Consider the following 13919-nt stretch of genomic DNA (forward strand, 5'->3'; position numbering starts at 1 on the left):
AAAACCCATCTCATTTATGAATTTGTATGAAAAAGTACTCCAGCATGAGCATTTTATCCTGCTAAGCAGTAATTTTATTGCAAAAACTATACAAAAAGAGTACACAGGTCCCTGCTAGCAGAAGCACAGCCACCCCAAAATAGCTCCAAGCTGCTGCCAGCTCCTGCTGGAGGAGTTAGGTGTTCTGCGTTAGCTGCTGCATCACAAGGGCACAGAGACTCATCAGCTGCAAGTATTCATCAGCACCGTCTGCCAGGCATTTGTCCACTTCCTGCAAAGGGAGAGAAGTTAAAACCCTTCAAAAATGGTGGTGCTGGAGACAGCTGTCTCATACCACAAGGGTGAGGCAGCTCACCACATCACAATAAAGTTTGCCAGCTGTTTCCTTAATCAGCAACTGCCTCTTCAGTAGTCACATCACACACTCATCTTAATTTTCCCTCCCAATATTTTTTGGTATCAAAGCACACCCACAAACCTGCTTGAGCATCATTAGAATAATATGGCTAATAACTCATTTGGTTTGACTGGAGTTAGTTCCTTCTCAGCAAGTTTCTCAGAACAAAAATCCAGACATTTAGATTATAACAAGAAACAGAATGAAAAATCAGAATAAGTTATGGAGAGAGAAACAAAAAAAGAAATTAACCAATAGAGACTGAAAGTAAAATTATTAAAGAGAACTCAATCTACAGACTTACTGCAAGCTTCTCAACTATGATCGATTTCTGCTTGTCACTGAAATCGTCGCTCTCCACAACAATATCATGAAGCTGGTTTACAAGCTGACCAACAGCATACCCTTCATTTATGAGGTTCTGTGGCAGGGTAGAAGAAAAGGGAAGTAACTCAGCAGCAGAGACACCACAAAGAGGAAAAGCAATCTGAGAAATTCTGTCTGAACCAAATGACTGTCCTGGAACCTATTATGGAACTCAAAGTGTTAGAGGACAAGTCAGTGGTTTCCATAGGGTCCAGCACCCTGCCTGACGGTGACCCAGAGCAACCACCTAGGAAAGACCAGAAGAACATGGCAGACGTACAGCAGCACATTCGCTTCAATATTCTCCCAGCTTCTGACAATTTACATCTCAGGGATTTTGTTAGCTAGAGACATTTTAAGCAGTTAGCCACCTCCGATGAACCTGCCCAATCTCACTCTAAAATTAGGAAAGCTTAGCATCCGCAGAATCATGTGGCACAGCTTCACAGCCTTCACATTTTAAAGTGCAGCCAGCTTTGATTTATCTTCTTCATCTGGCAGTGACAAGTTACAGACATACAGAACACTGCAAGGCTAAAATTTTTAAATAAAATAAAAACAGTGGCAATTAAAGATAGCTGTTGTTTGTTTGTTTGTTTTTTAATCAGTAGTGCCCAATAACAGTAAGTGGTGGGAAGAGTATTCCATTAAGCCACTTAAGTAGACAGAAATTTATTATAATAAAAAAGTGCAATCTAGTGCACAAGATACATGCACGCCTTATTACAGCTTTATTCAGACACTTCTCATCTAACACAGTCTCTGTGTAACTAAGAAGGTGACTAGTCTAGAGTCCAGTCCTGCCCACAGAAGATGCAATTTTCATGTTCTGTGCTAAGTGTCTCACTCGTAATTCTCACCTTATTTCAGCCTAACAGCTCCACATGGCCTCAGTTTAGTTCAGGATAAAGTCACTCACACTGGTACCAAATCTTATTTGTAGCTTTCCTAACTATTCCTCAGAAGGGAAAGATCAGCAGCATACTAACTGGTGAGACATGCTTCTTGAAATGGGCCTCCCAACTGACCTGAGGCCACGTGTTCCTCAGCTGCAACGCAGCAACAAACAACCACAGGGCAGTGACCAAGAAAAACACTCAGGCTGAAGCAGTAAGGGGACTGTACCTTTGCCACTGTTTCCAGTCTCTCAAATGAACCACTCTGGCAGGCAGACAGCAGTCCATCCATTGTCTCCTTAGGGATGACCTGTAACAAATTACATTGCTTACTTTCACCTTTGTACACTTGGAAGTCACTCACAACTGAAATCAATCAGCATTTCATTCCTCTACACATGGAACCACTCTCAAGCAACTAAGACAGACCAGCTTTTTTTTTTTTTTTTTTTTTTTAAATACAACTGAAAGCTAGATTTTAATATTTGTCATACATCGGTGATATTAAATAAGAGCTATATAATGACAGTGAATTGTCAAAGTCACGTTCACAAATCAAAATTCACTATCACTTATTTGGGACACTAACTGGAGGACTTAATTTAAAAAGGCAATGCTTTCTGCACTATGCTGTGCCTAAGCAAAACAGCAAATTAATTTTCTCTTGCACCTGGAACATAATTTAAAAAAAAAAAGCACCCAATGCAACAAGATCAGTCAATAAATCAGAATAGAAAAAAGTTGACAGATGCCATTATTTAGCTCAGAGCAGGGAAGCACTGCTGACATTCTCACCCCTCTACTCATCATCGTTCCTGTCGGTTGAGTGTCTGGACAGTTTGATTTCAAAGCTTCTTTATGACACATGGACAGCAGCAATTTCCACTCCATTCAAGTGAAAAACTCTCAACCCTAACAATTGGCTGTGACGGTAACACCTTCAAGGGAAGAATGTCCTTCCCTAAAGCCCATTTACTCTTTCAGTTCCTCAGCTCCATCAGTCTTTAAAAACCTGTGAGACTGTGTATTAGTACCCTACTAGCAATGCTAACAAGCAGTAAATCATTTATTTTTAATCAAACCTTGACTAAAGGTAGATAAAGGTAGCAACTATACTTAGCCCACAAACACTTTCCAGACTTATTACAGGAGGAGTTGCAAAACATCGCTTACCCCAGCAATTTCCGTGACTATGCTCTCTGTGATCTCCTTCCCTCCCATTAAGCGAGTGGCACTTTGAAGAAAAGTAATGGCTTTTCTTAAGTCCCCTTCTGACACTTTAACAAGGTAAGACACTGCCTACAAGAGAATGTGAGAAAATGCAATGTGTGTATTGGATTTTAATTACCAGTGAAAGTGCAACTTTCTCAGCAAACTAATTTTAGAACATCAGGTAATGCCTGAAGCAGATGGTCAGAGCTAGGCACAATGCACAAGTTACAATGCAACCTCTCTGCAAATATAAATGCTACCACAGGTCTAATGCAAACCGCAGCTCTCAGAACTAGGATTTCATGTTACAAACATGTCAAACAGTTCTCAAGTTACTTGGTCTCATAGCTGAAATGAGACTTGGGACAGCAGTGCACAACTGTGCTATGATCCACACCATTTTACCCACACGTGTATTTGTATTGTAACTGTGGTAACTCGTATTACCCACATAGCTTTTAAGTTACTCTCTGATGAGTGAGGCAATGGATTCAGATGGGGGCAAAGTTATATTCAGTGGAGTAAATTACACCTACTTCTATCTCAGCCTCTTTTTACATGCTGAAGTACAAGTTCTGAACTTTCTTTTGAGAAATACAATCTCAAACAACACAAAAGAATAAAAGTTATCTAATAGAATACCTATTTTGTCATTACACGTCTACCAGCCTTAAAACCCCATGGTAATAAACAAATCTTGGGCAGCTGGAAATGTAACCCAGGGAGAATAAGCACTGGATACATTATGAATTATATAAAGTTGCAAGTGCTGCAAAATATGTGCTGGCAATTTCAGAACAAAATACTGATTTAATGCAAGTACACTCAGTACAGAACAAAAAGCCCTACAGTTATTCTCTAATTTGCTCTGGTGGATATTTATCTGATTTTAGGAAGATTTTTACAACTTCATCCTCACCTGTGTAAGGAGAGTAATACCCAAAAGATTTTATATGTTGTATATAGTGGAACTGAAAAGTCTGGAAAAGTATGCTGACTTAGTCCCTTTCACTGCAATGCAATTATGCACCGGATTAAGCAATAAAATTACTTGGCAACCACTAAGGTACCTCACTACTGATTTTCACATTTTCCTTCTCAGCAACATCCAATAGCCTCTGCTGCTGGATTTTGTCTGACAAAGGTTTGAAGCGGAATTTGGAGCATCGAGACGTTAAAGGTTCAATTATTCTGAAAGAAAGAAAAATAAGTGCTTGCCAAATGATTACACAGCCACATTCATACAGATGAAGCTATCCTAATAGGCAAGGGTAACATAACCTTAAGACTGCAACACTGAAAACCAGAAGTTGAAACCTAAACAAAATAAAAAGAAGTACTGAACAGGAAGAGCAGCAAGTCCAAAAAAGTAACAGGTTCCTTCCATACCTACTGATGTAGTTACAAATGAGGCAGAAACGTGTTGTTTTAGATTCTTTTTCCATTGTGCGTCTTAAGGCTGCCTGGGCTGCTGAAGTCATAGAGTCTGCTTCATCCAGGATTACAATCTTGAAAGGAGGACAAGCTTTACCACTGAAAGACAAGGAATCTGTTATCCAGTAGACGTGCATTCTTAAGATCAAGTTTAAAATACCACTGCAAATGGTGAGTCACATTTTATTCCATATTTATACACAACAAATAGAACAAATTCAAAGTCAATTCTTTTTGATTATTTTTAGTTAAAGGACTAGGATTTGCAAAGGGCAGGGAAGGCAAACTGAGTTCCCATAGAAAGACTGGTACTTGAACACTGCAGAATTCCTCTAAAATACATACTCATGCTTTAAGTTTCTTCTAATACCTAACACAGCACTTCTTTTTTTCAGGCTTCCTGGTTACCTGAACTTCAAAGAACATTACAACAGCCTAATTTCAGGACACAAGACCATCTCTTGCCATGTAGTCCTGACATGCAGTTTCTTCTTGATACTTTCCTCAATTCATTTTTTACCACACACACGACTTCCCTTTTACAGGGCTTCTCACCTAATACCAGACTCTTTTCAGCATCTTATAAACTAGCACCCATCTTGCATGAGATGCAAACTGAGCAACCTCATCTGCAACCTGGTCTAGTGGGAGGCGTCCCTGCCTATGGCACGGGGCTGGAACTAGATGATTTTAAGGTCTGTTCCAACCAAAACCATTCGATGATTCCATAGAACTAGAGGTAGAAAAGAAGTAGCTTCCAAAATTTACCCAAAGAAAGTTTCCTGTGGTAGTCAGGCAACCTTTGCAAAGACAACAACGTATCAGTAAGTCCAGAAGGCTCAGTCTTACCTTTTCCCCCCCTTGTTTGCTTGTGTAACATTAACTAGTCAAAGTTATTCAAACTCTCAATATGAAACAACATGAACTCAAAGCCTAGCCAAAATACTGCATTTGCTACAAACTTCAGACCAGTGCTGACCCATCTTTTGTATTAGAATTGTTATTATTTAGGTTAATTTTATAATCCCATACTTTGTCCTAAGCAAGTCAGTCCATCCAACAGATCCAGCCTGGATTCAGCACTTACTCTGAACGACTTCCAGATGCTGTTAGCTGAGCAAAAGCCTTCACTTTTTCCCGGATCACTTGTATTCCACGCTCATCAGAGGCATTTAACTCAAGGACTCTTTGTCGGAATAATTCAGGGCTGCAAAATCGTTATTACAACATATTAGCTGTTAATGTTTGTAATGGTATGTTACAAATTATATATAGGCCAGAGGGCCTTTTTGAACTGCAGGTATTATTTTTGCTAGCATTACTGAAAAGCATGCTTTGTTAAAACACAGTTGAGATAATTAAATGTTAGGTATGAATTTCCACTAGCTATTTCTACAATTGACTCCCACACAGAAGAAAACAACAAAGCATAAAATTATACCTGTTACAAGGAAAAAGTAGGAAGCTGGGTTTGTAAGCTCAGAGCACTACATAATGTGTCCTTCTACTTACATGCTATTAGCAATGTAGAAAAAACAGTTAAATCCCCAGATACAGTAACTGGAAGTGGTCTGCCACTGCAATACTACCAGAAAGTAAATATATAAAAAATATAATAGAGGTAGTATTTAGTAGCACCTCTGATTTAAAAATAAAAATTAAATACATGAGGATTTAAATTCTTAGAATTCAGATGGACACACAACATGGAGTTGTCTAGAAGTTATCCTTTCCAAAAAAAACACGAGACTAATATTAAGGACAAGGGAGGAAAAAGGTACCACAGTCAACATTCGATAAGATCACACCATCAAACCACTTTCTCATCCATCTTTTTGCTTACTGCCTGCTTTGAAAGCACTACTCAAAACCACCCAGATGTTAAAATTCAGTTGGTGAAGGTACACAGAATTCATAAGAGCTATAACGTGTACTAAATTTTAGTCTGATATTACTCAATGGTGCTTAACAGAAAGATTATGACACAGACATTTTGTGAAGTGCCTCAAGATCCATGTTTAGCTAACAGCTTACTGAATATACAATCAAAATTGGAATTCCTTTACAAAGTTCAGTAAGGCACATGCAAGCCATTTCTTTTCATGCTCTTTTCTGCTAGGAACACATAGTTAAAGAGACACAGGGTTACATGGCTGCTAGCCTCAAGGAAGTGTTGTTGGTAACAGCAATCAGTGATTTATGAGGGCCAAACAAGAAAGATATCTCATTTTCGAGCTGAACTAGAACATGAAGGTATTGCTGAACAAGGATTTAAAAGTATTGGAAAGTTTCCAGAAGCTACATAAGAAAAGGCAACAACCAGAGGCACATGATTAGAAGACATGCAAAAATTGTACCAAAGCAATTCAATTCCAGCTTACCCATAGAGTTCTCTAGCAGCTGCTAAAATAGTGGAAGTCTTTCCAGTTCCAGGTGGGCCATAGAACAACAGATTGGGAAGCTGGAACAGCAAGGCAGCATTAAAAAAATACACAAAACAGGAAAACCTACTGAAAATCTGAGCACCTGATAGAAACTATACACTCCTCCTGCAAAACAATATCAAATTCTAGGTCACTGCACATGGTGCGCTAAAGGAAGATGAACAGTTGCTGTTTATAAGACTGCATGAACAAGCTGTTATTTGGTGGCACCATCGCACCTTCTATCAAAATAGACACTTCCAAGTCATATTTGATTTTGATATATTGCCTCCAGGTCAAGTCCAAGATTACTAAAGCCTACAGGACTCACGGTTATAGACATGACTGCAGTGACATACAAATTTATCCAATGATGCCCTTCAGACAGTCTGCATACTGCCAGCAGTGCAGCTACAATAAAATGTGTCATAGGTTAACTACCTCATACCTTCTCAGCTCTGCCTTTGCAAGCCATTCAGAGAATTCTCTGATGCTTTAACTCCACTGCAGTAAGTACAAGGTAGCTTGTGAATATCAGCACAACATTGCAGTGAGCGCAACACTAAGAGTAATCATAGAGATGCTTGCAAAACCTGACCGGAATGCATAGCACTGGCAAATAATTTTCTATATCCACCCAAGAATTTTTCAAAGGAGGAAACCAGCGGCATTTCTCAAAGAAATTAGGTTAACTGGTCTTTCAAATATTTTCATTAAAAACATTAGCATGAAAAACAGGAATGCATTATCAAAACATACTGACACGGGTAGATGAAAGAAGCACAGCAAAGACTGCAGTAATAATTTGAGGATAACAGTTAAAAGCACAAAGCATTAAAGCTCACAATTTGAGAGACAGCTAAATAAAAGTATCTGCTAGATGTCTGGAATTCATCAACTGGGAGTAAAATAAAAGCTGACTTAGTGTTGTCTGTCAGTCACAGGACTGCTCCTGTGTTCCTGACCACTGTAACACAGCAGTCCTAAGGAGTTCACTTTCAACACAAATGCACAATTATGAATACTAACGGGGCTAGCAAGACTCCACCTAGAAAGCCACACACAGTTCAGGTCATCCTCAGTCAAAGATGATAAAACTAAACTGGAAAAGGTGATTACAGGAATGGAGGGCTTATTTATAAGAAATTACTTTAAAAAAAAAAAGCTCAGCAAAACAAGAGCTGAGAGGGAACATCACTGATCTCCATAAATCTATCAGTGCAACAACAGGAACAGAGAACAAAGTTGGCAGAAAACCAAATTTCCGCAAATTAGTCACAACTAAAATTTGGATGAAAACACGATGCATAAGAGTGATAACTTTCTATACTAGTATTCCAAGTAGTTTCTCTTATCACTTATCCAGTTGCATTTTAGAACAGCTTGCCTTTGACAGTAGATGTTCCAGTTCTACATTCTTAGAACAAGAATCCATGAGTCCCCTCCAAACAATGGTAAAAATACAAGCCTCTCTGTCTGATTTATTTTCAGCCCTTAATAAACATTCTACTTTTAAAGAGTCAACTAAAGTTAGATTAAAGAATTTTATGCTCAATATAGCAAGCAATGCAGACAGAATCGGAACAGCAAAACCAAAGATATCTAAAGAGCAGCAAGAACTGCAGGAGTACATGATCCACAGTCAGAAAATAAAAGAGACAGACCTTTTTGGCAACAGTATTTCATTTTAGCAACTAATATAAGACACAGAACAGATGCAACTGTGTAGGCACTGGAAAAGTATGAGCAGTAGAATTTCAATATTTTATAGTAAATAAAACCATTTCAAGTTTTGCCCTCTCTATCTGCTGATCACTTGTTACTCAGTTCCCTGGTTAATAAGCAAACAATACTCAATATTAACACAAGTTTTTTTCCAAGTTTAATTAGACACCACAACATTATTGCCTCCCTGTGTCTTTTTAGGGATTTCTGTGAAGAAATGCCTACTGAATGACAGCTGATAATTCACCAGCTACGTTAGGTTAGCATACTGTAAGAGTAGACATTTTGCGGAGCTGTGTTTGCAACACTCTTAGTTTCATGTCTCTGTGCTAAATCACAAAACATGCGTTAGCAGGTAAGAAGCTTTAATAAGAATCTATGCTTCCTAATTTCATTAAATCCATACTTTCAACCCCTTTTATGCACACTGCTCGCTGAAGTTATCACCAGTATTCACACTGCTTTTTCAACAAGCACAGCCTAATCCTTCCTGTAACTCTGAGGCAGTATTTTTAACAGACTGTAACCTGATCTGTTACCCCCAGCAAGCTTGAAAAAATGGGTAAGCAGGATACCTGCAGGCATCACCCTATTTATGGCAGTTACTACAAATAGCGGAAACTCCAAGTCCTTTTCTAGAAGTTTCAGTAGAAGTGAGGATATAAATTGGAATCGTAATCCTACCCGTAACTCTCTTCTCGGTAACATACAATCAAGGAACTGAAAATTAAAGAATACTGTAACATGTCAGTTTCTTTGCAAAAACCAACATTGAATCAACAGTCCTGGCAGGCAGAAATCTATTTCTCCATTTCAAAATGACTTGGACTCTGGTCTTTCCCATTTATGAGAGAGATACTTGCAATTGAGATACATCATGGTTTTTAGAAGACCTATTTAGAAGCTCCCAAACCAAGGCTCCCAAACACTTACAAGCAATTTAGCATAGAGCTGTCTCTCCACTTTCAACGGTAAGGTTTAAATAATGCTGTAAGTTTGTGTCATCTGCTTTGTCACAGCTGCTTCTTTAATCTCAACAGATCTCCAAAGTCAGTGAGAACTCCTGAAATAAGTGTCAGGCACTTCATTCCCTAAGTTACACTTTTGCCTTTGACAGAACAAGTCCTTTCGAGAACTAACAATACTACATTTTAAAAGCATCAAATATTTTGAACTACTTGCATGATTTCATTCTCAAATGTCTTGAAGAGTTTGGGTAGCTATGGTAAAATAAAAAGCTTGTAACTGCCTTACAGACAAGTTATATTTTGTCTTTTTCAACTCAGGAGGCAAAAAGTCAGCACAACTGCACAAGGCTCATCATCTGAGAAACGTGGCCGATCCAGAAGCTGCAGGGTTTTAAATAGCTGCTGCTCAAAATAGAACCTGACTACCCATCACCTAAGTGATGGTACAAGACAGATACGTCTAGACAGCATAGGTGAGAGCACCTCAGCTCTCCTTAGCTGTTAATAGTTCCTTACAAATTACCAGAACTACAAATATTAAAACACAGAAGTGTTGCTGCTGAAACCTGGATTTCTAAAAATAGAATTAAGATGTGACAAGGTCACATTACAACAGCAGTCCTGAAGTAAATTAAATCTGGAGGCATGAACTAAACAAATCATACAAGTCTTCCCCTGTTTTGCCATACCAGCTCACTTTAGCTCCCTACACTCAAACACAAAGTACTTAAGCCTTTGCACGCTCTGATTAAACAAACATTTTTGGATCAAATAATCTTAAACTAGTCAGACCAGAATTGCACAGCAAATTGTCTCAAAGTAAAACTTTTGAATACCAGAGACTACAAGTGCATATTGTGCATCGGAGTACAATACAAGTGAAAGGCTTCCTCTATAGAACTCTGAAAACTCCAAACTGTTCTTTATAGCTCTCAGTGACCAGATATCCCTAACACAAATGTCATTTCTGGAACATCCTTACCAACCATTTCAGCTGGCATTAGCTGTCAATGAAAAGAGGAACATCACTTGGAGCACAGAAGTGACCTTTCTAGGTGAAACATGGAAGCTAAAGAAGTCTCAGCACATATAAAAAGAAAGAATTTTCCAGACTTGAAAAAAGCATTCTAAGCAGTTTCAAAGAAGCACTGGTATATCAGCAGAATTCCTGTCAGTCATTCCTAAATTACCATTTAGGAAAAGTCAATCCAAACTTTTCAATAAAATAAATTTTTCCCTTCTACTCTTCATCAGGAATGTCTGGAGTACTGGCTGAATAACAGTGGCTAGAAAACAAAGGCTTCTGCAGACTCAAAATTATTAACAGGATGTTTTCCAATTAAGCTTTTCCAGAAAAATTCCAAAGTGCATCATCAAGCTGACAACTTTACAGTGAGACCTGGAGACTGGGAACATCCGAAATACGACACGGCTCCCAACACAATACTAGGAAGTCACTTAGCTAGTCTGGAAACATCATTGCCACGCCAGAGAAGGGCAGGCGGTTTTCCTCAGCACTTGCCCAAGTCTGTATGCCGTGGCAGCCGTTACCACCACACTCACATCGGCACCTTCCAAGGACTTTTTCAGCACAGCAACGACTTCATCCTGGAAGGCAACTTCATCCACGTTCTTGGGGCGACTAAATACAAAGACACGAAATGCAATTCGTTATGCAACAGGAAAAAAATAAAAAAAAATGATGATACTGGTACCAAAGAATTACAGCAAACGCTGCAGCTGGGGCCAAAATTCCTGACAGGAAACCCGCCCGGTGCCTCTGCCCTGCCTCACTGAAGCGGTTCCTCAGGAAAACGTTTGTCTCTTCCTACTGTAAACAGCGGCCCGAGCTTATTTTTAGAAGCCCAACCGTGTTTCAGGGCAACATCTTGCCACTCTGCGAGCCCACAAGCCTTCTCCTGAGGAGACAGAGCCCTTGGGGCGCCTCAGCCCGGCTGTCAGAGCGCGGTCACACCGGGTACCCCCCGCCCCTTACTATTTCTCCACCCAGGGCACGGGCCGGGGCTTCTTGCCCTCGCCGCTGCTCCCCGCCGCGCCCCTCTCCCTGGCGGCCGGGGGCTTGGTGCTGATGGCGGAGGGGCCCTTCAGGAAGGCCTGCATGGCCCCGGCTGCGCTCGGCTCTCTTCGGCTCCGCTCGGCCCTGTTCGGCCCCGTCCGGCTCCGTTCGGCCCGGCAGCCGCTGAGCCGAGCGCGTGACGTCACCGCCGCCCCGCAAGCCCCTCTCGGCCGCTTCCCGCCAAGCCGCCCGTTCCTCCCGCCCACGGCCAATCACAGAGCCCGCTCCGCAGGCGGGCCCTGACGTCACTCCTCGCAGCCAGGCACCGCCCGCCGGCAGCGCCGCGCGTGCTCCGATGAGGGAAGGTCCGGGCGCCATCTTGGCAGCGCCGGGCGCCATCTTGGCGCCTCCCCTCAGGGCGGCACTGGGGAGGAGCGGGTGGCCGGCGCTTCCTGGGCGGCCCTGCCGATTGCAGCTTCCTCAACAGAAATAAAGGAACAAAACAAAAGCAAACGGCGCTGCACCGAAAGTTGGCGGAGGAGGGCCTCTCCTGTCGGGATGTGAGAGCTGGTGCCTGGCCCCGGGGGGCTGAGGGGCGGCCTGAGGGGGGTCTGTGGAAGCGAGCCCAGAGCTGTGCCTCAGCCCGCCCTGTGCCAGCCGCCCTCCGTGCTTGTACGGCCTGCACTGCTCAAGCCTTCCCCATCTCCTGTTGCCATGAGAGCAGCTCCCCCAGGTGTACAGATGTAAGGGTTGTATGTGCAAAAGTTACCAGTTAAGCCAAAAGGAATCTTTTTGATTTGCCATTATTAGGAATAAGATGCATTACAGGGAAAAATAAAAAATAATAGATGCGATTGATGTGTTCCTCTAAAGGGCTCAAAAGCATCCTAGCAGGTTTGGCAGTCACGATGCACACCCACATTTTCATCTTGCCCACCCACTTCATACCTGTTTTATGTGTAAAAATTAAAGCAGTTGTGCGCCCTGCAGCTGCATATTGAGTGCTTGAGGTGTTCTGCTTTACTGATTCCCCTTGGCTGCTCCTGAGCATGAGGCACGGCCAGAGTGGCCTGGGCAGACACAGCAGGCATCGTCCAGAACAGAACCTGTGCAAGGGCAGAGTGGGCTGGAAATGGTCTCTATGGCAACAGATGAACAGGCTTAGTAAAAGGGATGCAGGAAAGAATTGAAGCTGGAAATACATCATTCTGCTGGCAAGACAAGCCTGTAATCCTTGTTTGGGCAATTTAAATAAGCTGTTTCCTTTCACCTAGAATTCTAGTACTGAAACATGCCTTGGCAGCAAGAGATGCCCGTACACACAACTCCTGAAGTTGGCCTGATCCTGACAAAAATGCAATGCTGTTTTTTTCCAGCTCTCATTATATTTGATAATTCCAAGTAATGGTGACTTGGAAATGGTAATGATGTATAAGCAGCTAGAACTGATCCATTTTCTTTCTGAAACTGTGTAAAGCATTGTTATGTTTTTGAGGTTTCATTCCATTTTGTGGTTATTCTGTCCTCAATGGGGCCACTTCAAATGTCTCTCGCACTTTACCATTTTATCAACTATGTCTGAGCCTCAGGTTCAGTTCTGCAAAGGAAGCTCCTGTCTGCTATATACAGAACTTTTTATTTCATTACCTTAGCAAAAGCAAAAAAAATCCAGAAGGAAATAAGTGATCCCAAGCTACTCTCTTACTTTCACTGTTTTTCTCTCCCTCCCTTGTATAGATACAAGGAGTGAAAATTACATTTGCTCAATTCTGCATTTATCTACCCTCTAAAGGTGCAATAGATGAATCTCAAATGGTTATGATGTCCTCTCATTTGCTTGTCTCCAGGCTTTCCCATGGTATAGTTTTACTTGCAAGACTCATCTGTGCCCCTCAAATGTGGCCCCCTGAAACTGTCTGCAGTCTAGCTAAACTGTCTAAAGCCAAGTTTAGCTTTAAAATGCTAATCACCTGATGCATGATGAATTTGTTCTTTAAAGCACTTTAACATAATTGACTGTGTATCTATAAAAAAGCCAGACAGCTATTAAAAAGCTTTAAAAATATTTGTTTTTGTTTGTTTGTTTTTCCTCTTGAAGTGTGACAAACATGTTTGGGGGATTTGACAACTTTTTTATCAGACTTCAAGAAGGAGAGATGAGCAGTAGGGGGGAGTCAATTTGAAGAAGCTTTGACACATACCATTTATAATACTATTTATAAAATGTATTTTAAAAAATCTAAGACTATTTTAATTCATAAAGGCATAAGACCCAGGATGTGTTGGTATTTAGAAACTGTAATACCCCAGTGGCAGATGTCTTAATAGCGATACTGATTGTGAGCAACTTTCTTCATTCTCATCCTAGGCAGGTCCTCCAGCCACACTCGAGCAGTGGTATCCACCAAATACCTCAGGTCTAGTTTCACCACTGGTTCAGGTAGATCCATCAGCTCAGTGAGACGATCCGATACGTTGCAC

General features: G+C 41.1%; 1 protein-coding gene across 1 annotated transcript; it reads right to left on the minus strand.

Moving 5' to 3' along the window:
- Nucleotides 1-47: 47 nt before the first annotated feature.
- On the minus strand, nt 48-11690 carry RFC4 (replication factor C subunit 4). Its single transcript, XM_035334940.1, has 10 exons — nt 11418-11690; nt 10985-11063; nt 6687-6766; nt 5393-5512; nt 4261-4404; nt 3942-4062; nt 2833-2958; nt 1889-1969; nt 702-818; nt 48-271 (listed from the first exon to the last, which is right to left on the minus strand). The coding sequence occupies exons 1-10, from the start codon at nt 11540-11542 to the stop codon at nt 176-178; spliced, it is 1089 nt and encodes a 362-aa protein (XP_035190831.1). The 5' UTR covers nt 11543-11690; the 3' UTR covers nt 48-175.
- Between the last annotated feature and the right edge of the window lie 2229 nt (nt 11691-13919).

This window comes from Oxyura jamaicensis, chromosome 9 (genome assembly GCF_011077185.1).
Source record: "Oxyura jamaicensis isolate SHBP4307 breed ruddy duck chromosome 9, BPBGC_Ojam_1.0, whole genome shotgun sequence".
Taxonomy (NCBI): domain Eukaryota; kingdom Metazoa; phylum Chordata; class Aves; order Anseriformes; family Anatidae; genus Oxyura; species Oxyura jamaicensis.